General features: G+C 24.6%; 2 protein-coding genes across 2 annotated transcripts; one reads left to right on the top strand and one right to left on the bottom strand.

Annotated features, from left to right (window-relative positions):
- The first annotated feature begins 4295 nt into the window (after positions 1-4295).
- Positions 4296-14027, top strand: LOC145846599 (vimentin-like). Its single transcript, XM_082953295.1, has 9 exons — positions 4296-4423; positions 5910-6111; positions 7125-7222; positions 7763-7823; positions 8786-8881; positions 9187-9354; positions 9566-9691; positions 13200-13420; positions 13816-14027. Exons 1-9 carry the CDS (start codon positions 4302-4304, stop codon positions 13883-13885), a joined length of 1164 nt encoding a protein of 387 aa, XP_082809421.1. The 5' UTR covers positions 4296-4301; the 3' UTR covers positions 13886-14027.
- Positions 14028-21437: 7410 nt separating this feature from the next.
- LOC145843008 (uncharacterized) lies at positions 21438-23220 on the bottom strand. The gene has a single exon (XM_082950481.1). It carries the CDS (start codon positions 22703-22705, stop codon positions 21680-21682), a length of 1026 nt encoding a protein of 341 aa, XP_082806607.1. The 5' UTR covers positions 22706-23220; the 3' UTR covers positions 21438-21679.
- Positions 23221-23432: the final 212 nt, after the last annotated feature.

The following is a 23432-nucleotide window of genomic DNA, read 5'->3' as shown; positions in this document are numbered from 1 at the left end:
AGTAGAACGTCGAGATAGCGACACTGGTTTAAACCGGGTCCGATTTTAAGTGAAACGTAACTCCCCTAATATTTGCTGAATCAGCACTTTTATACATAATTTTTTTTTCTAAACAAATTTATACCCTTAACCCTAACCCACCTTACCCAAACATATAAAAAACTTTTTTTAATACAAAATTTTGATGTTTTTTAATGCTGACTCAGCAAATAATGGGGAAACACCTAGAATTTCAATAGGACTCGTTTAAACCAAAAGGTTTATGGTTTTATTAGTAGTTGATACCATTGTAATCTAATCTTAGATACTAACGAATGCATTTAAAAAAAAATATCTAAGGGTAGTTATTTTATTTTGCAGAAAGTTTTTTTTATCTTTAAATAAAAGTTAAAGCTCATATAAAAACTAAGATTTTTAACTTTTTTATTTTGTTTAGTATTCATAAAAGTTTTAGTTTCATAAAATGTTCAAAAGAAAAATTCTTAAGAAAAGACAATTTTAGTAAACTAAACTTCATACAAAAGTAGTCATTTAAAAGCTATTTTGTAAGAGTTAAAAATGCTAAATTTTAATCATATTTATTAAATTAGTAGTACTGCAGCAGGTCATGATAACTTTTTTGTATACCAGGTCCTTAGACAAAACTTTTTAGTGCTTTTTTTTTGTTCGATAAACAATGTATTTGAAATATTTATTTTATACATACCACTGGTACAAGTTTAAGAGATCAAAAACATAGACGTTTGCCGATCAGCATATGTAAAAAACCTAATGAACTACTGAAAGAATAAGACTTAGAAAAAATATTATACTGATATTTAAAATGAATCTTAAAAAATAAGCTTGTGAAAAGATAGAAGTATTTAATAAAAAATAATAGCGTTTTGATAAAACAAATGTATAGAGAAAAAAAGCTACAATTTAAACACGAAAGTTTTGTGGTTGCTTATAAAGTTTATTAATACTTTGAATCATATAATGTAACATAGAAATAAGCACTTACTATAAATTTACTTTAAAAGACTATCGTTATAAGTCGAAAAATAAATGAAAAACAGAATCTTTGTACAATAAAGTTTAAATGTATAGTAAAAATCCTTTATAAAAAGTTTTAGAATATCATCTTAGATTTTTCTTTATAAAACACATTTGACAATTGTTTACGACTGTTCGTGAAAACTAGCTTCAGTAAAGTTCCGGTAATTTTAATTAGTATATATTTTAACAAAAAAAACATTTGAATTACATAACAAAAAACATTTTTAAAACTGTTTAGCTTGTAAGTAAAATTTAAAATTTTTCTTAGTAGCACTTAGAGTAAAATAAAAATTGTTTTGGATAATGACAGGAAGGTTTTCTTACTAACATATGTCATGTACACATAATTTTTTTAAACAAAAGGTTTGTTAGTTAATGTTCTTTAAAAAGTGTAAAAACTGTTAGAGAGTGTTCTACACAAGTGTAAGCTATATTAATTTTTATACTAAAAACTATCTCTAATAAAATAATAATTGATGAAGTTTTACCAACTGTCGTTTACTATAATTTTATATTACTCTAAAAAATATGATAACGTTGCTATCCATACCCAAAATGAAAAGATTGCTAAATTTATTATTTGATATTTTTGACTTGTTTAAAGTATATATTGAAGTTTTCGAAGAAATAAAATATTATAATACTTTATAGTTATTTTTTGATGCAGTAATTAAAACCGTAAAAGTATTACAATTTACTTATATTTCGATGTTGTAGTATAAGAATGTTTTGAAAGATTATCTGAATAAAACAAAAGTCTTAAATTAAAATGTTTTTCTTGTTGGTCTATTTGCATGAAATTGCCGATAATTTCAAGAATTATTCTAGAAAATATTATATACTCATTGGGTCAGCCCATTTTATATTGTATTTTGTAATAAAACACAATGTACAGATAAAGATACTAGTTTAATATTTTGTAGTTTATGAAAATTCTAGTGTTTACAATTATTAAACTATTTAAGTGCTTTTTTAGTGATTTGTTCATTTATAAAAATTATCCTTTAAAGTTTTTTAAAATGTATTAAAAATATTGTTTACGTTCCAATACATATAAATTAATACTTCAATTAGATGCGTGTAAACTAGATTGTGCTCGAAATATTTCATTTTTTTAAGTGTATTAGTTAATAAATACAACTAAAACTAATACAGTTATACATAATATTTTGTTAGATTTTTGGTACCTTAAATTTTTGAGTTGGTTTTAGTTATACTAATAATAACGAAGTCTTCCTTAATTTTTCTATACTTTTGAAGCTTTATCGCTGTTTCTAGCAGTCATTTTGTGATCTTCGTGTATATAAAATACGATTAGCTGATCAGGCTTGTTATAGTTATGAACACTGAATAAAAGTTTTACCCAAAATATATTACAAAGTTAAATAAAAAATTTTTAGCTATTTCGTTTGTACAAAAAGTACTTAAAACAAAACATTAAATAAAAAATCTAACAATTTAAAAGATTAAGGTTCTAAATGACTTTAATTATTCAAAAGTAAAAATAGTTAAATTTGATGTATTGAAAGAGTAAAAAACTAATGGTGTTTCTAATAAAAGTCAATTGTTTACTTAAGATAATATTTTCTATGATTTATTTTCATTCGTTCTAAAAATTTTATATAAGCGGCTTGTTATAAAGTTACACCGATGAAATGTTATTCTTTTTTAATAAACTTCGTGTCAAAATCTTTAATTAATATAAACAAGCTTTTAAATGATAAATAAAAGTGTAATCCTAATTTTTCATAATTAGAGGTTGTTATATTAATACAAGCTTTTTAACCATAAAATTTTGTTAAAAAAGTTAACGAGATTATATTTATAAAAGATAAAATAAAGTGTACGTATTACTATTTATAAAAGTTCACAATTTTTTTAAAAGTCCATAAAAAGTTGTAGTTATATAAAAAAAAGATTAAAGTATTCCATAATTAGGATGTAAACTAAAAATATTAATAAATTTTAATTTTTTGTCTTGTGTAGACACTTAAATTAAAACTATCTAAATACCTTTAAAATATAATTTGTGCCATAAACTTCGAAATCAAATAGTAATTCTTGTATTAATAAACTATTTCAAAAGATAAATATTGTAATTTATTTTCTAAACTTGAGTAAAAACGTTCTTAATATTTTAATACTAGATTTTGTAAATTTTAAGTTTTAATTACAAAGTTTATGGCACAAATTATATTTTAAAGGTATTTAGATAGTTTTAATTTAACTGTCTACACAAGACAAAAAATAAAAATCTATTTATATTATTTTGAAAAGAAATTTTAAACGATAAGAACTATTTATTTTGAACTTTAGTTATTTAAAATAAGTTTTACTTTATGAAATAATTTTTTTTTAAGTTTTTTGCTAAGTTATTTATTAAAACTAATGTACATTATAATATTAGAATTGTTTGTATTTTTATAATAAATTAAAGATATAAAATATTTATAGGTGCTAAGTTACTTAAACTATTTAGGTTAAAACAATGAACTTGCTTTAAATTTAGTTAGCTTATTAATTATTGTTTTATATAAAAACTCAATGGTTTATATATGTGTATTTGAATTTGCTTTTGCAGATTCATAAAAATAACTAACAAATTAACGATCTTGATCTTTTCAAGTACAACAAATGTGTATAAGTTTGTTCTGAAAGTTTACTCGGCTAAGTTTAAATTAATTGAAAAGGTCGATTTCCTATAATTTTTAAGAGTTTGTATATTCATTTAGCTTTAATTTGCTTTAAGGGCGTTTACAATACTTATTTTTTGTTTGACTTAAAGGTAGAGTGTTTGAACAAAGGGTGACATTTATAAAGCACAACAAAACAAACATAAGTCGAGGCTGCTTTGCTATAAAAAGTCTTCGGTTTTATATTACTTTGACATTGAATAGAGAGAGCAGTAATTTTTTCATATTATAAAGCATAAATGTTAACTTTTCATAAAAAAATACTAAGATCTATAAGTATACCACTGTGAACAACGTTAAGTTTGTGTTAGAAAATTTTATGTAAAGTTCTATATTTTGGTTGAAAAATGAAGTTTGACTAGTCTTTATATTTACTTATTTTAATAATTTTACTTTGAAATAATGTGCGGTTATTAAAGTCTTGATATTTTATTATTATTTATTAGTTAGGTTAAATTTCTTTTTAATATTGAAAGCAAAAACAACAAAAAAGGTTAATTTCAGTACAACTCAAGTACTTAATCTTTGAGTAAACTTTAAAAAAGTACTTTACTTTAGTTTAGTTTAAAAATGCATGCTTCATCCGTGAGTGTCACGATGAACAACACATCAGCAATAGCCAGACCATCGTCCTACAGAAAATCATATGAAGCTGAGATGTCGATTGAAAAAAAGTCTGTTTCCATTAGCAGGTTGGTAAAGACTTATTTATTATTTATTGTCCTGGAAAAGACGTTAAAAGGTATCCAACTGGTGTGCGACTCGGTAACCGAAAGGTTTTTTCGTGCACCAGGTCCTAGGACCAAATATTTTGAGTGCTTTTTTTGTCTTTCAACCAACAATATTAATATATCAATTAATACACCATGAACAAAATCGGCGAAAGTCTGCAGAACAAGTCCGGACTTTCGTTTGCCGTGAGACAAGCTCAAATTTAACAAAAGGGTTGATCATGCCAATTCGATCATCAGACCACAAGTTTCGGTAGACTGAGACCGGTTTCGTCCTCTAATATAATAAGTCTAATATAATAATAATAAGGACGAAACCGGTCTCAGTCTACCGAAACTTGTGGTCTGATCATCGAATTGGCATGATCAACCCTTTTAATACACCATGATTAGTAATAAGATCTTATATACCAAAAAATTTTAAAATCATAAATTCATAGTACTTTCTTTCGTAATTAGAAAACAAATAAGTCATAAAAAAGAATATCTTAAATTTTGTTCAGTTAAAATAAAAACTGATCTAAAAACAGAGACTTTAGGTTTTATAAACTTTTCACATCCATTATGATTTAGTTTACCAAAAAAAAAAATTTTTAAGAAGTGCTTCATTTAATAAAAAACTTTTATTTTGTTGTTAAAATCAAGTTTTAATAATTTTACGTACTTCAATTAAGTTATCGCTATTTTTTTAAAGCAATTTTAAACTTTTTAACCTTCATACCTACTAAAAGCTACAATACTTATTTAAAGTTTTAATTCAATTAAAGTTTATATATGTGTTTGTTTACTAACTTTATACTTTATGTCGTTTTAAGTCCTGGACAAGACCTTAAAAGGTATCCGTGGTGTGCGACTTGATAACTGAAAGGTTACTTGTGCACTAGGTCCAGCGACCAAATATTTTGAGTAAATATAATGAACTATAATAAACTTTAAAAGTAAAACAAACTAAAAGACAGTTATATAAGTTTTTGTAGAAACAAAAACATACATAACGTTTTAAATATATAAAACATATATAATGTTTTGAACCTGTCTAAATCTTATAAACTAATTATGTATTAGGCACTACACTAACTTGTAACATACTTTTATACACATTTTTCCCTTTCTATCTAGTCACATAAGTTTAGATAAATTGAGGGTAAAACAAGTGTTAAAAGTTATTAATTAACACTTTCAGTTACTAACTTGAATAAAATAGATTACTTAAATGACCAATATAAAAAAACAATTGACGTTATACCTTTAACTGTTTAAGTAAGACGCCTTTTTTAGAATAATGTGTTGGTTTGTGACTCTAAAAACATATATAAATGTAATCGAAACAATACTTATGAAATAGTATTGATTCTTATTAAACAGCCTAAAATAATCGTTTTATTAAATATAGTCATATTTTATAACATTAATACTTTGAAAATTATGTTATTTTTATCTTTAAAAGCGAGGCAGTACAAGTTAAGGAAAGTAAAAAAGAACAAATGATGCGTTCGAACTCCTCACTGACCAGCTACATAGAAAAAGTTCATGATTTGGAAGACATGGTTAAAAAATTGAGTGCTGAAAACAGTAAACTTGTCAAAAGATGCAAAAAAGAAAAGAAAGTTGAAATTGACTATGAGAAAACTTACGAGCCAAAATTGCAGGTTTTAAACAGTTTTCTTACAAATATAAAACTAGTTATCCTTAAACTAAAGTATTCATTTTAAAAACTTGATCAGTTTGTATTAGTGTAGCTTTTAGTAACAAAAGCCACTAAGCTAATTAATTTAACCCTTTTTTATTTATTATTTATTTAAAATATGGTTTTCTAATGACAACAACTAATAATTTGTTTAATAGTATGAAAATTATAACTTATCAACGGCTTTATTTTTTTTACTAACAGAATATTTTGTATGTTTTATCAAGCGGCTTTTTTTTACTATAAACGTTAAAATGATACATAAAAGATATACAAGCTTTATGTAAAGGTGCTCTATCTTTACTGGACTGGACAAGACGTTAAAAGTGGTGTGTGACTCGATAACCGAAAAGTTTTTTTATGCACTAGGACCTAGGACCAAATATTTTGAGAGTTTTTATTTTTGTTGTTCAATAAACAATAACACTCAAAAATAAATAATAATTTAAGTAAAGCATAACTGATGTAAGCTTCAGACAAAAAATAACAAAATAAGTTGGTAGAGAGTGATTAAACTGAAAAAGTTTGTATCAAAGCATAAGTAACATTAATCAAAAACCTCAAATAATTACCTTTAACGTCAAAACTGCATAAACTAAAAGACAAAGTTTTCTTATTGTTCAAAAAATTGAAAAAAATCATTATAAAAGCCATTTGTGTTTAAAACTTTTTACCATACTTGATTTATAAAAATCATAATTCAAATAAAACGATAAGGAGTTAGCAAATAATGAGATATAGAATTGTTTAACTTTAAAGTATAGATGTTAAAAAATGTCATATATAATATAACTATGGTCATAAGTTTTTTTTTAAGTTTTATACTGAAACAACAATATAGCTCAGTTTAAATTTATAAAAAGCAAATAAACTTCTTTAAAATACTTAAAAATATATATTTGTTAACAGACTTTATACTTAAGATAAATTTAAGTTAAAATAGAAATATAATGTCAACTACTAAAACATTTTTAGGCTTTAAGAAAAAAAGTTGAAAACTTGCAAGCATCTAATGTAAAGGAATCTATAAAAAGAGACAACAAACAGTTTGAATTGGAGAAGACAGTTGTACAGTGAGTTTTATTGACTAAAAAGCATCAACATATACTACTACTAACAGCTCATCGTTTAAACATTAGTTCTCTAACACTTAAAACTTTTGCAATAGAAACTATTTTTTTATAATTGTTTGTCTATTTTTTAAACAACTTTTTTTACAGCAAAACTATTGTAATAAAAATGTTTGGTATTTTATCATTTTTAGCTTTAATTTTATTTCATTAATATACAAATTCCTACAAATTTTACATGCACTTTAATCTAATTTAAGAAAAAAAATATTTTACAATCGTCTATGATTATATATTTTTCAATTGCTGTTCATTGTTTACTTAATCCTTAAAAATTCAGGTCGATATTTTAAAGATATATCTTTATTAATATTTATTTAAAAACGAATCATGTTTTTAAAATGTAGTCAAAATTAAAGTATAACATAATAAAATTATTTATTAGGTGCTATAGTATTTTAGTTATAACTTTATTCAAAAAATTTAAAAAAATAATTTTTTTTATATCAATGAAGTTTATGTAATAAATCAACTTTTTTTAAGATTTGAAAACAAAGAAAATAAGTCAAGAGTTATAAAAAAGGAGATAGAAGCTCTACGTGGAGTTAGTTGTACAGGCTAATTTTATTTAGTTATGAACTCTAATATGGTTTTTCTTTAATTAAATAGTATCATTATACAGTTTACCGTAAACTAAAAGTTTTATTAGTTATACAGCGAACTATATTAATACAAGCAGTATAAGTAAAACTTTTGCTAGTCTAAAACCTACATGGCAGAAATTGTTTATTCTTAAAGTAATTCTTAATATATTCCTCGAATTTCATAAAGGTAAGAACTTTTTTGCGTATAACTTATTTAAAATGGTGTATTGTTGTATAAGTAAGGATATGTACGCTTGATAAATACTAGAATAAAACATAAAGCTTTTACTTTTATTTTAGTTTTAGTGTTGCTGTCTTTAAAAATTTTTATAAAGGTTTGTTTTTTATTTTTAAGAAAGTATTTTAGTTAAGGTAACAAAACTAACAAAGCATTAAAATTTTAATATAACGTTTTGTGTTAAGAAGTTCTTCTGCAATAAATTTAGTTTAGCCGAAGTATCTTTCTACCAGAAGTCTAAAAATTAACACTAACTTACTAATAAGAAAAATATTATACAATACTTAACTTTAACTATTTATGAAAGTCAAAAGTATACTTTACAATCAATATAGCTAGAATTCTATTTGTTTAATGTACATTAAATGATCCCTAATATTGTCGTTTCTTAGTTAGCTAAACTGTTAAAACCTTACATAACAATCCGGTATAGCAAGGTTTTTGTGATTGAAAAAATATATTTACTTCATTTGAGACTGCTTTTTATATCAAAACTTAAATTTTTGTTTTTTTTTTTGAATTGAATCACAAAATATATACTATGGAAGTTTTTACCATTTAAAACTCCAAATAAAAATTTTATAGCCGATTTTATTATTAGATTATATATGAAAGAAAGGTCAAAGTTATGATTTAAAATAGTATTAAGTAAAAATTTAGATAGAAAAAAATGTTTATATTTAGGACGTTACTGAATCAAAAATGGAACGAGAAAAGTTTGAAGAAAAAATTAAAAAGTTAACTGAACAAATCGCAGTTGAGAAAAAAGTTCACGAAAACGTTTGTTTAAAATCTTATAAATAAGATTGCTTTATATGCTCTGCTTTTAAGTTTAATAGTAGTATATGTTTCCAATAAGAAACAAGTTTATTAGTTTTTGAATCTAAAAAAGTTTAAACAACACTTAAAAACTTTTCTTTTGAACCGAGGAAAAAATAAAACTAAGTTTTTGTTTATCCATTATAAACATTTGTGTGTATAGTAAAGCAATATTTTTAATTTAAAATCATTGGAATTTTGATTACTCTAAGTATGACTCACATCCGTAGTTGAGCACAGTTTTAATAATTAAGCATCCATATCAGGAAATGAAAAACTTGCGTGAGCAGATGGTACCTGACATAACTCCTGAGTTTGTTGCACAAGATTCTTCAATGCCAGATATTAGTAAGGCGATAGAAAACATTAGAAAGGAACATGAAAAGTTGAATGCTAAATCTCTTGAGGATCTTGACAATTTTTACAAAGTAAAGGTTAGCTATTTTATTTATACTACTAATGAAACAATAAAAAAATCAAAAATAAACATTTATAATACACGTATCGTATTTTTTTCAGATAAGATATTAAGTATTAAAAAAGAATATTATAAATAAAAGATTAATATAGTTTTAAAATATCAAATAGGACAATTACAGCTTTGTTTCTGTTTTTAACAATATTAATACTTAAATTTTTATTTAGGTTGAGAACTTGTCAGTACAAGTTAAAACTTTAAACTTTGAATTGGAACAACACAAAAATGAGAGTACTCTAAACAGACAAGCAGCACAAAAAGTCGAAATCGAAATAAAGTCGCTGAAACATAAGGTTTGTTATGCAATAAAGAATATTATTTTATAAAAACTTAATAAATCTTTTTAAATAAAATTTCTCATTAGAAAATGGAAAATAAGAAAATTATGTATGAAAAGTTATTAAAGCTTAGGAAAAGTAAGATTAGCTTTTAACTTATATTTTGCTACTGTATAAAAACAAAAAGTAGTTAAATAAGAAACTTATATAATAAGCTTAATCATGAAACCGAACAAAAGTACTTTCCCTTATTCAAGTAAAATCTAGATAGTTGATATGTTTGTATAATGTATAGAACACAATTTTAAAAGTTTACTAACTAATAATGTTCAATAAGAACGAGTTTTTAAAACAAAATATTTTATTCTAATCAACTCAAAACTTTTTGGAGTTTAATTTATTTATTTACACTTACAACATAAATTTCCAGTATATTTTACGGTTTTTTATGACTTGAATATAAAATATAATCCAATGAAAATGCTTAACGAATTTTTGATTATTTATTAACTAGGGAAAAAGTGCTGGAACAAAGATGGGTAAATTAAATAAATAAATTTATATATATATGAATTGTTTATCTAATTATATAAAAACAACAGTTATATATGTATATACATACGAATTATACCTGTTCAAAATATAGATTTAATCGTTTGATAACAAAATATCCTAGTGAAACAAGTTCACTGGAATATAAATAAAAACAAGTTATACAGCAATCTTCCTTTATTGTACCTACATATGTTTCTGTGTGTTAACGAATCAACACACTTCAACTGGGTTTTTAATGAAACAAAATTAAAATCCTTTTCTTTTAAAGCATTTTAAAATCTTTCACAAAATTTGTTATAAATATTTTTTATAATGAAATTTTTTCTAAACTTTTATAACATAAATTGTTGAATGAATACAACTAGCTATAAAGCTTTACCTTTCTGATTCACCAGTTATTAGCTTTCTATACATAGCTATTTCCTTATCAAGACTAAGTGTCATCATATTAAGTTCTTTATTTTATTTAAATTTTTCTATTCATTAAAAACCCAGTTGAAGTTTGTTGATTAGTTAACACACAGAAACATATGTTGGTACAATAAAGAAAAATTGCTGTATAATTTGCTTTTATTTATATGAATTATATACATATATATTTATGTAGCATAAAAAAAGTTTTAAACATGTTTTTAATTTTTTTGAATAAAGTTAATTATTTAAGTTGCACATCTTTATTTATCTTTTTTTATATACTACATAAAAAAAATATATTTCTACAAAATGATATTCGATAAAAAGCACAATTATGCATCTCAATCAGCTTTATACTAGCATTTTTTCCCTATTTAATGAATAACCAAAAATCCGTTAAGCATTTTCATTGGATTAAATTTTATACTAACAGCTGATTAGACAACACAGCCACATAAAAAAAAGTTGTTTAAAGATTGTGTAAACATAACTAAAAGAACTTGAATTAATTATTAAACATCAAAAAATTAACAAGTTTATTATTTTAAGTTGTGGTAAACTTTTACTAAATGGAATATTGGAAATACTTTTCAAAAAATATACTTAAATAAAACTACTGAACGAGATTTCTGTTTAATACCTGCTTACCTATCACTAATGTGTTGTGTTTTATTTCAAATTATCCTTTGAAAATTTTAAGTATAAAAGAAACATTTTTGTTTGGTGTTTAACACGTTTTTTATTTTTATATAAGCATTTTTTTTTAATAATATAAATAGTTGTTTTTTTGTTTTTTGTTTAAAGAAAAGTGTCATCTCTGTAAAAAAACTACATCTTTTAATTTTAATACATTTAGATTAGTAAAAATAGATTGTTTTTTATTAAGAATTAGCAATTTAGTTAAACTGTCATCAGAACTGTATAATGAGGAAAATATTAGTTTAGAACCTTTCTTATTTTAAACCTTTGCACAGTTTAAAGAGCAATTTTATAAATACACAACGATGATGTTAAAATTTTGTTGCTTGCCTAAAACTTGATATATCAATACCATCAAAATTTTAGTACTTATAGATTTTATATTATCATAGTTTAGAAAAAATAAAAAATAAAACTAGTTAAGTATTTAAAAAGGGGTAGGTGTCGAATTTGCACGAGCGGAAAAAATTGCACGAGGAAACAAAATTGCGCAAAGACACTTTTTCACGAAGAGTCACTTTTGCGCCAAGACACTTTTGTATGAGGGGACATTTTTGCACGGGTTGAACTTTTTATTAATTTTAGTTTTTTAATTTTAATATTAATTTTTCTTTTTATTAATTTAGTTTTTTTGTTATTTTATTTTACTATCACTGTTACCCCAAACCTTTACTCTCGATCGGTAATTTTTTTTTAATTAATCAATTTTTACTTATTCATTTTTCTTATTTTTTTTATAATAATCTTTATTAGTTATTTTTTTATTATTATTACTGTTACATCTAACCCTTACCCTAGGTCAGTAATTTTTTTCTTTTATTTCATTAATCTATTTTTTAGTTCTTTTTTCTGTTTTATTTATGTAATTTTTATGTTTTTTTTTTACTCTCTTGCAAAAATGACCCTCCGTGCAGAATTGTAACTCATGCAAAGTTGACCCTTAGTGCAAAATTGTCTTCGTGCAATTTTGTCCCTTCGTGCAAATTTGTCTTCGTGCAAAAGTATCTTCGTGCAATTTTGTCTTTGTGCAGTTTGGAGCCGTTCCCTTTTAAAAGAAAGTACATGGCATTGAATTAAGATAAGTGTTAATGTATTATAAAGGTAAGAATAATTTTGTAAGGAAAAAAATATTTCAATGATTAAATTTAGAAAAGGTAAAGTAATAAGTTATGAAATAAATGGGTGAATTTAAACAAGAATCTCTAATGTGAAATAATAATAAAAAAAATTTTTAGACCTTCTATGTTTAAGATAAGAGTAGGTGTCGAATATGTACGAAGGGACACTTTTGCACAAATGGTCAATTTTGCACAAAAAAAACTATTGCACGAAGACACTTTTGCACGGCGTCAATTTTGCACGAGGGGTCACTTTTGCACAAACACACTTTTGCACGGTCTGAACTTTTTTTATATTATTATTTCTTTATTTTAATTTTTCTTTTTACTACTACTGTTACCCCTAATCCTTACCCTTGGGCGGTAACTTTTTTTTTTAATTTTTTTGATTTTTATTATATATTTTTTTGTTATTTTAGATATATATACTTTTTTTAATACTTTTATTAATAATTTCAATTATTTTTTTTTACTATAACTGTTACCCCTAACCCTTAACCTCGGTCGGTAACTTTTTTTATTTTTTGTTGATAATTTTCTAATTTATTTTTTATTTTTTTTATTTTTTACTCTCGTGAAAAAATGTCCCTTCGTGCAAAAGTGTCCCTTTATGCATATTTGACCCTTCGTGCTAAAATGTCTTTGTGCATATCTGACCTGTTCCCGCTTAAGATATATGTTTTTAAAGAAGTAATTTCAATATGTATGTAAATTTAACAATAATACTACGACAACAGAAAATTACACTAGAGAAGACAGTAGAAGGATTAGAGGCTCAATTGAAGTTAGAAGGCTCGAAAAAAGAAGAAGTTCTTGCGCTAACAAAGCAGCAGCTACAGGATGCAAAACAAGATCTAGGAAAATATCTAAAGCAATATAAAGAGCTTAATATGATGAAACTTAGTCTTGATAAGGAAATAGCTATGTATAGAAAGCTAATAACTGGTGAATCAGAAAGGTAAAGTTTTATAGCTAGTTGTTATTAATTCAACAATTTATGTAATAAAACTTTAGAAAAAATTTCATTATAGAAAATATTTATAACAAATTTTTTGAATGATTTTAAAATTCTTCAGAAGAAAAAGATCTAATTTTAATAACAAACAAATTCAGTTTTACACTGAAACTTCGCAAGTATAGAATGTAAAGTTTTGCAACTTGTGTTTTATACATAATTTTTTTTACATGTTTTATGAATTATTAGACTTAATTAAACTAAAAACTAGTCTTTACAGCTAAATGCGTCGTTCTTGTAAAATTGTTTATAAATTTTAAGAACTATCCTATGAAATGAGATTTTTTTAAAATTACTATTAGTAAATTATTGATAACTTAAAAGAAAAAAATGATTAGGATAACAGAAGTGGAAAGTTCAATGGTTGAGTCTTCATCTTCGTCTTCATCATCATCTGATGAGAACTAATGAGAAAGAAACATATCTCTTAAGTCTTACAAATTAATTTATTGCGTATTTTTATTAGTAGACGAACTTGGATTTTCATAAATCACAAAACAAGCTTAAAGTTTTTTAGATTGATCGAATTATTAAACATCTTATTTTTTAATTTTTGATATACCATCAAATTTTTGTTTACGTATACGTATATTTTTATTTGCTTGTATCTTAATTTTGATTAAATGATCGTATATATTATTTAACATAAATTTAGTTATTTTAATTTAGTCATTTATAAAGCTTTAATCCAAATAAAATCATTGATAATTGGGCTAGTTATTAAAATTTGAGAACTGGTTTGAACGGAATAAGTAAACTTTTTATTGTTGACTAAGTACAACTAATTTTTACATAGCTAAAATTTATTTAAACAATGCAATGTAAGTATATATATATATATACATATAAGTGTTGGACATCGACGTGAAAATTTTATTATTTTTGCTTCGATAGTCCAAATGTCGAGTTTCTAAATAATTTGATTTTTAAATTGTTTTTTTGTTTTTTAATAACTCTTAAATGATAAAAAAAATTTGGTTTTTAAAAACACTGTTTCGAACAAATATTAAAAAACCGCTAGTTGACGCATTTTGTTTAATACCTTGTAAAATTAACTACCAATCACGCCGGGTATCATGATTAAATCAGCATGTAATGATCATGAATCATGACTTGATCAGACGGTATTGTTATGCAATCTAGATGTATATAAGCAGCCGAGCGAACGAGAAAGCAAGTCTTACCGACTTCATTTCGAGAAAAAAGCAGCTCCACGTTTATTGACGCTTTGAGCCGGCGATTTGGAAAAGCTAACTGATCTTAGAAGTATTTGTTTGTTTAGCTAAAACATTTACTTCGTACTTAACTTCAAAAGTTCGTAGTTTTTATATATTGATCTGTAAACATTTTGTATATCTACTTCAGCAACTTCAACGGGGCGTATAACTCGATTTGAGTTGTTGTAGTGCCATACTTACGCATACTATAGCAGCCAAGCTGTCCTCCAGCAATAACTTCCAGTTTCGGTCAATTTGAACATTGAACTCCACGCATACGCCTACGCATTCGGTGGCATAAACTTACAACTTTTATTTTTAATTTTTTTGTTTCAATATTATAACTTTCTATCTCGCGCGCTCTACTTCCGGTGTCAACGAGGAAGTATAAGTCCCTACGTTCTGAACCAGTAAACTGTACGAGCAACCAGTGGCGTTGCGTGGTCTTTTGTTAGGGGGTGCTGCATATTAACATTGTGAAATTAAAAAATCCTCTAGTTTGAAACATTGAGATTAAAATCATAAAGGTAATATAAAGAAATAACCAGTTGTTCAAAAAAAAAACTTGAAAATATTTGTTTAAATAAATCTTAAACAAAATATAAAATAATGATAATATATAATAACATATCTCATACCTTTGTATATCATCACCCTTTCTTAATAACTATAGCTACTTTTTATAAGTTTATTTTAATGTAGTTTTCTGTATTTGCACAAATATAAATTTACTAACTTAAAGTTATGACTTGACTAACTAGTTATAGATATCAAAAAACTACATTACGCAACTAATTAAAAAAAAGATGTTGTTATAATTTAATTAAAAAAAAGTATTTATGTAAAACATCTAAAACTTTATATATTTATAATACAATAAAACAACTTATTTTCGTATCGTTTAACACGTATCTTTAGAACGAAATAAAGTACATAGCAAAATTTTAAAGAATCACACAAAAAAACACATCATGACGTTTGAAATAAAATTGAATAAATTTAGTTGGCCTATTAAAAAAAAATTTATGTACAAGTCAACTTATTTTTTTGACTGTTTTGATTGTGGAGACAGGGTTGCTGCCTTTCTTTTTTTTAATGATACTTTTTTTTAATTTTTTGGATTTCGTACTTTTCTAAGCAACATAAATAACATGTTTTGTTTTCGGTTTTGTTTTAGTTCTGCAGATTCCCATTTTAAATTATAGTCTTTATTTGCGTCTTTTAAATCGCATATGTCTTTTTATTTATTAGTAAAGCTTGCCTTATGGTTGCTATATCTGTTTTTAAATATTGTACTAGACTTTATACATAAATAACAAAATAAAATGTAAAGTTTATTCAGACTTGATATAAAAGTTTTTTAACTTCCTACTGGTAATAATATCTAATAAAGAAAAATCCTATATAAAAATTGTAAATTTTATATAAAACTCTTAGATATTTTTTAAAACTTAAAAAAAAATGAAAAATAAAGTTTAATCAGACTTAGTTTTCAATATAAATAATTAACATAATAATGTAACTTGTTTTAAATCAAACAATTTAAAGTTCTCGACTTAAATGTCTTTAAGGAGATTTATATCCAATATTTATTTCAACAGTTTATTACAAACAAAACAATGTTTCACTCCTATACTTGCATATAGGAGATCCTCAGTTGTTGTAAATAGGTCTGAAAAAATTTTTTTGAACAAAATAAATGGAAGTGAAACAAAAATAAAAACTAATGGTTTAAGAGCAAAAAAATTTAAGATTTAAAAAATTTTTTTACTTAAGTTTAGTATATTTAAGATTTATTTTTGCTCTTAAACCATTAGTTTTTAGTTTTTATTTTTGTTTCACTTCCATTTATTTTGTTCAAAAAAATTTTTTCAGACCTATTTACAACAACTGAGGATCTCCTATATGCAAGTATAGGAGTGAAACATTGTTTTGTTTGTAATAAACTGTTGAAATAAATATTGGATAAATAATTAACAATTAAAGCATAACTTATATAAAAGTTACTTGTTTGCAAACTAAAAACAATAAAGTTGTAAAATAATCTATAATTATATATGCATCTTTTCGAAATATTTATCTGAAACAACTAATAATTTTCTTTAATACTTCTAAAAAAAATTTTAATTATTTTTTTCTCCCAATAAGAGATTCTTACTTGGACTGGCCTTATCTAAATTGTAATTGGAATTTTAGAAATCAGTAAAATTAATTTTACACAATTCTTATCATCAATATAAGGCAAACACATTCAAAACTTGCATGTAACTTGTTAGCTACACATTGCTTATTTAAATAGTAAAAACTATCAAAAAATAAAATTAGTCTTTAAAAATAAATAAGTTTAGTATGTAAAAATGGTAGGTAGCTTTAATTTTTCTAAATACTTTGAGGTATTCTGAAATAAAAATTTAGTGATGTGAAAAATATTTTTCATTAACAATTACTAAAACAATTATCAATAAAACACACACAAAACGATAAAGTTTTGTAATTTTCAACAATAACACTTTTTAAGAACTTTTGACTTTGATATTTTTATTTTTGTTGTATAAATGTTGACCACTAGGTTTTGATCTTGCGACATTCAACTCAAAGTGTAAACTTTACATTCAGTATACTCAGTTTGTTTACAATCATTAAATTTTTAAATGTATAATGTTCTAAAACTATTTTTTAATTCACACAGTGCTGCAGTTCATTGCAGCTCATAAAATTTAGCTTTAAAACGACTTTATGTATGAAAAAATTGTATATAGCTAAAATGCAGCTGACACAGATTAAGCACGCAGCTCTAATTTTACTAGTATTTGAAGGTCGAATATGAAAATAAGAAATATAATCAAATTTATCATTATATTCAACAAAAAAAAGCAAAAAGTCTGAAATTAATGGAAATTTATTATTGTTTTAGATTAAAATTTCTCGAAAAAAAATGCTTTAATATTAAGAGATTATTTTGAAACTTTATTTTTTTGCAAAAAAGGAACTTAAATATAAGTTATGCTTTATTTGTTAATTATTTATATTGAAAACTATGTCGGACTAAACTTTTTTTTTTCAAGTTTTAAAAAATATCTACGTATTTTATATAAAATTTACAATTTTTATAAAAGTATTTTACATTTTTAGATATTATTACCTGTAGGAAGTTTAAAAAATTTTATATTAAGTCTGAATAAACTTTACATTTTATTTTGTTATATATATAAAGTTTTAGATAAAAAAAATTTTAATTGAATTTTAACAAATCCTTTTTTTCAATTACTTGCATAACTTTGTTTTCTGATTTTTATAACTAGTTAGTCAAGTCATAACTTTAAGTTAGTAAATTTATAATTGTGCAAATACAGAAACCTACATTAAAATAAACTTAAAAAAAAGTAGCTATAGTTGTTAAGAAAGGGTGATGATATACACAGGTATGAGATATTTTTTCTTTTTTTTTCTTTACGATTTTAACAATATTTTTAAGTTTTTTTTGAAAAATTCGTTATTTCTTTATATTACCTTTATGATTTTAATGTAAATGTTTCAAACAAGGGTATTTTATAATTTCACAACTGCTACCTAGTGGCAGATCTTCAGATACAATAAACAAATGACGATCTAAAACACTTTATGTATAGAGATAGCTTAGTGATATTAAAAAATAATAAGTATTTATAAGTATTGGTAAACATTAGCTCAATACTTAACAAAAACTTACAACAAAATTAAATAAGTAAAAAAAAATTCTAATTAATAAAAAAGAAAGATTTTGAAAAACATAAACTATAAAAAAATAAGATTAAAACTAAGACAATTTAATGTGAGGGCACAAGGCTGCGAAATCTCTCCTTTGATTCAACTATTTTTTCCGTTAGATTCTGCGTTGGCCATTCTTTCCAAGTTACACATTGTACACGCCTCTGGGGGTTGTCACAAATAGTTTTGGACATAATTTTCAATGAGGTGTTACTGTAATCTAAAATATTTCTCATTTATTGACAACGTTGTTTGGATGAATTTGTTAGGCATGAAGCTGGACTTATGCTAGTTGTATCTGGTCGTTAAAGATACACTATCGGAGCCATGTACTCTTTAGTTATGTTTTGGTATGATATTGTGGCTTTATATATTCCTTTTTGTAGGCATTGGTAGTTAATTAGACATTGACTGCTACTTCTACAGGGAACGGGTCACTTTTGCACGGCGACTATATTGCACGAGCCTCACTTTAGAACGAAGGCACACTTTTGCACGGCGTCACTTTAGCACGAGTGGACAATTTTGCTCGTAGAAACTTTTGCACGAGGGGACACTTTTGCACGAAGGGTCATTTTTTCACGAGAGTAAAAAATATATAAAATAAAAATGTAAAAAAAAACAAGAAAAAAATATAAAAAGATTATATAAATAAAAGTTACCGACCGAGGATAACGGTTAGGGGTAACAGTTATAGAAAAAAATATATACTTAACAAGAATTATGATAAAAAAAAAGACCTTCAGTTAAAGAGTTTATCAGTCGAGCTTGGTTTGCATAGCACTTTTTTTATTGTGTACTTGGATGATTGTTTTCAGGTAAGTAAAACAGCTATAGGTGATATTGACCGTGTTTTAATATCTTGTGTAGTTGGAACCTTCAGTAAAATGCTTATATGTAAGCTGGAGGAATTATTTTCCAACTTTTGTTTTGACTGAGTTACAGTAAGGGGGTAGAAGTCTTAAGTACACTTGGAACTTTTTTAGGGCACTGGTGAAATTCATGATGGTTTTGTCAATCGTTTTTTTTTTTTTTTGAAAATATCTGTTGCGTAACCTAATGATCTGTTAATCAATAAAACTCAATAGTCCTACAAAACAAGGTCCAAAAAAGTGCCTAATGTACTTAAGACTTTCTTATTTAGGTAATAAAACCAAGTTCCTGGAAAAGAAAGTAAGACACACAATCAATAGATTTTGAGCAGTTAATCTTCAAATTAGTAACTTTACTAGATAACCTTTAAATGGAATATTTAAAGATGTTACTCCCAATCCTGAAAAGAATAATGTTATCTAGCAATTCCAGTGTCACATCGAGAGGACTTCTCAGAGATTCCATCTGAGAAGGGGTCAGCAGGTATCAAAATCCTTAAGAGACTGGATGGTCAATAGAGATAGTAAACCTACAAAAAGTTATTTGGCTATTGGAGATCATTTACTAAACTATCCAGAAATCTTCCAAAAATTATGACGATAATAAATATACAATTTTAACTATTGGGTGTAACATATTAGTTTAGTGTATTAGAATCCCTATTTATGAAAACCTATTAGCCAAAGTATGTAAACAATAGTTTGTTTACAACACTAATTTGTATAAATTGTTATAGTTTTTCTCTTTTAACTTTTTATTTAGTTTAAAAACTGCTTTTTTAATTGTATATTTAATAGTAAACTTTATTATATTATTCTAAAGATTAAAGTCTTAAATACTATATAGCTCTATTCCTTCTAAATAAGTACACGAACTAAATGCCAAAAATTATATTTTACTTCAAACGTTTTTATAGACGTTTATTTATTTAGGTTTATACAATTTTGAAACATGGATTTGATATTAACAAATTATACAGTATCCTTTTTTTATTACACTAACACATTTTCTGTGTGTTAACGGATTAACACACTTCAACGGAGCTCTGTAAAAAATAAATAATGTAAGGAAAGAGTAGAACCTCAAGTAGGTGAACACATTTTATTGTAATGTACTATTACTATCTCCATTTTCTATTTACTTACGTATGCTTAAAAAAGTCTTGTTTACTTAATTTTACCAATTTCTTAAGTGAACAGTATTTATTTTAAAATTCCAATTTAAACTAATTATGACGTTTGTATTATCAAGCTTTCATAAATGTCAACATTATACTTTTTAGCTTAGTTGTACACAATAGTAGTCGAAAAAAGTGTATAGAAAAAATTTCTACTTCAATAAAAATGCTAAGTATTTGTCAGTACTTTTTATATAATTTTTGTACCCAAAAAAAGTTATTTAATTTTTAATAAGCAGTATATTTTTAAATTTTATGAGTAAAATACAATACTAAGTTTAAAGTTAACACATAAACAAAGATTTCACAAAAGAATTTTCATAAACGCTACTTTTAGAGAATTAAAACAATAATCGTCCTTATCTATTAGATATCGCCTTTTTACCATTTTTACCCTTTTAGTTTTTGCCGCCTTACTAACGCCCCTGATACTGTTTCTAAAGGAGCGATACAACCCACTTAGAGAAAAACTAATTTAAAAAACAATTATTTTTTATTAGATGTATTGTGCAACTTACTTCTTAGTTTAAAAGAGTTACCAAAAATTAAAATTAAACAATTTTTAAGAAAATGTAAATACTACAATTGAGTAGTCCTTTAGGCTCTAAACTTCGCACAAATCATCAATTAAATATTTCTACAACTTTTAGCTTATGGACAAAAATAGTAATGTTATAACATTTATGCATTTAAAGTAAACTGTTTTTGATGCACTTAACCTATTTTAAAATAATTTATTTTCATAAATTTTTACATAAAACTTAGCTATTGGGTTATCTTTAACTGTTTTCTACAATTTAAAATAGAAACTTTTTAGTTAATTGAATTCATAAAATATTTTTTGATAATAAAATAGATGAATACAGTTGTTAAAAACTATACTATTAAATAAACAATAAATTTTTATTGGTTTTCATAAAACTAAGAAAATAATAAAATTTGCCTCTAAAGCTTTTAAGTTTGTACCTATTTAAAAGACTTCGAAATTTTAAGCAAAAAATAACCAATTAAAACATTAAATACAGTATTCAATTAATTTAAAAGAAAAATTTAACAATACAAAATTAGTGAGGCAGAGAAATGATTCAAATATTTTTGGTTAAGAAATGATCAAAAACTAAACTAAGATTAATTTCAACAAAAGTAAATAATTTAAAAGCAAAAACAAAAACTACTTTTTGAAAGATATTAATCAAACCAGTCACTGTCTTCTGCAAACAAGTCAATCTTTTTCACAGGATTTTTTTTCTTTGCAGGTGTAGCAGTATCTTTTTTTTTCTTCCAAGAAGTGTAGAGCTTACACGAGCCGGGAGTTTTGGGAGCAAGTTTACGTTTATTTGTTCGTTTGGGTGTACTGACCTTAGTTGGCTCATCATTGCTTATTTCATCAAAGAAAGAAGAATTTATATCGCAGCTTGTATCAACTAAAGGATTCTTTTTACTTGGAGTTGACTTGTTTTTAGCTTGAGTGACTCTTTTAGATCTAACTTTATTTTCTTTAGGTAATGCAGAAGGGTATTGGTAAATATTTGGTTTTTGTTTTGATTTTTCTTCAAGAAGCTTGATTTTGTCTTGTAGCTCTTTCTCTTTTATAATAAAGTTTTCTATTTTAGTTTCCATCTTTTTAGTTTCCTCTACTACCTTCTCTTTTGTTTCCTTTTCCTTGCTGTAATTTTCTTCTAAATCTGTTAACGATTTTTTATTAGTATCAAGCTCGGAAGTCTTTTTTTCAATTTCGTCTTGGCATTTTTGAAGCAAATCAGTTGAAATTTTAAGTGCTTTTTCTTTTTTTTCTAACAAGTTTGTACTAGTTTTAACATTTTCATTAGCACTTGTTAAATTTACCTGAAGCTCTTCGTTGCTACTTTTAAGATTTGTAAGTTCCTTATTTAATGAGTTTAATTGTTCTTCATACTTATCTTTAATATTTCTTAATTCAGTCTCTTTGGAATCCAATTCTTCTTTACTTTGTTTTTGCAAAGATTCTAATTTGTTTTCTTTTAATTTAAAGTCCTTATCTAACTGAGCTAAGTTTTGATCTAGATCACTTTTGTTAGTTTTTAAGTTATTTATTTCCAATTGAAGACTTTTTATTTCTTTTTCTTTAGTATCGTTTTCATTTTTCAAAGCCTTTATTTCGTTATCAATAGATTTGAGGACTTTATCTTTGTCATTTAATTTTGATTTTATTTCGTTTAAAGAGCATTCATTCATATTAATAACTTTAGTTTGATTTTCACATTTAATTACAAATTTTTCTAGTTTACTTACTTTTTCTCTTAGTTGACCATTGTTTTTTTCAATTTCATTAATTTTATTGCATTTTTGATTAATAACTTTTTTATGTTCTTCTTCAGATTTTAGGGCTTCTTTCACTTTCTCTGTGATATCGAGTTTTAAGTTATCAATTATTTTAAGAAGTTCTGTTTCTTTAACTTTAGCTTCATTCTTTAATGTAGATGTTTCTTTAACATACAATTGCTCTTTTGAATTTATATCTATTTTCAAACTTGCAATCACTTTATTTAAACTTTTTTCTAGCTTTGTTAAATCACTTTTTACTTTATCAACTTCAACTTGTTTGCTTAAAACTTTTTGTTGGTTTTTCTTACTTTCATCATTAGAATTGAGCAAATCTTGTTTAGTCTGATTTAAAACTTTTTCTAGTGCAGTTTTATCTGATTGAAGTAAACTGCTTCTTTTTTTTATTATATTTAATTCCTTACTTTTTTCAGTTAGTAAACAACTTATTTCTGAACTTTCAGCACTAACTATTTTTATCTGTTCAACCAAAGAGTTTATTTCAGAATTTAAGCATTCAACATTTTCTTGTAACACATCTGACTTTTTAGAAGAAGATTCAAGTAGTAACTTAAACTTTTTTTCTTTATTAGAAAATACTCTTAGTTCTTCATTTTTTGTTTGTATATCATCGTTTAAA

This window comes from Thalia democratica, chromosome 1, assembly GCF_965202585.1.
Source record: "Thalia democratica chromosome 1, ktThaDemo2.hap1.1, whole genome shotgun sequence".
Lineage (NCBI taxonomy): Eukaryota > Metazoa > Chordata > Thaliacea > Salpida > Salpidae > Thalia > Thalia democratica.
This window is presented reverse-complemented; position numbering and strand designations above follow the sequence as displayed.

What these genes read in the sequence shown, in the direction of transcription:
- LOC145846599 (XM_082953295.1), top strand. Translation starts at nt 4,302, where the DNA reads ATGCATGCTTCATCCGTGAGTGTCACGATGAACAACACATCAGCAATA. An exon ending in AAGTCTGTTTCCATTAGCAG is followed by an intron (nt 4,424 to 5,909) that starts GTTGGTAAAGAC and finishes TATCTTTAAAAG; the next exon opens with CGAGGCAGTACAAGTTAAGG. An exon ending in ATAACTGGTGAATCAGAAAG is followed by an intron (nt 13,421 to 13,815) that starts GTAAAGTTTTAT and finishes AAAAATGATTAG; the next exon opens with GATAACAGAAGTGGAAAGTT.
- LOC145843008 (XM_082950481.1), bottom strand. Translation starts at nt 22,705, where the DNA reads ATGAATGAATGCTCTTTAAACGAAATAAAATCAAAATTAAATGACAAA.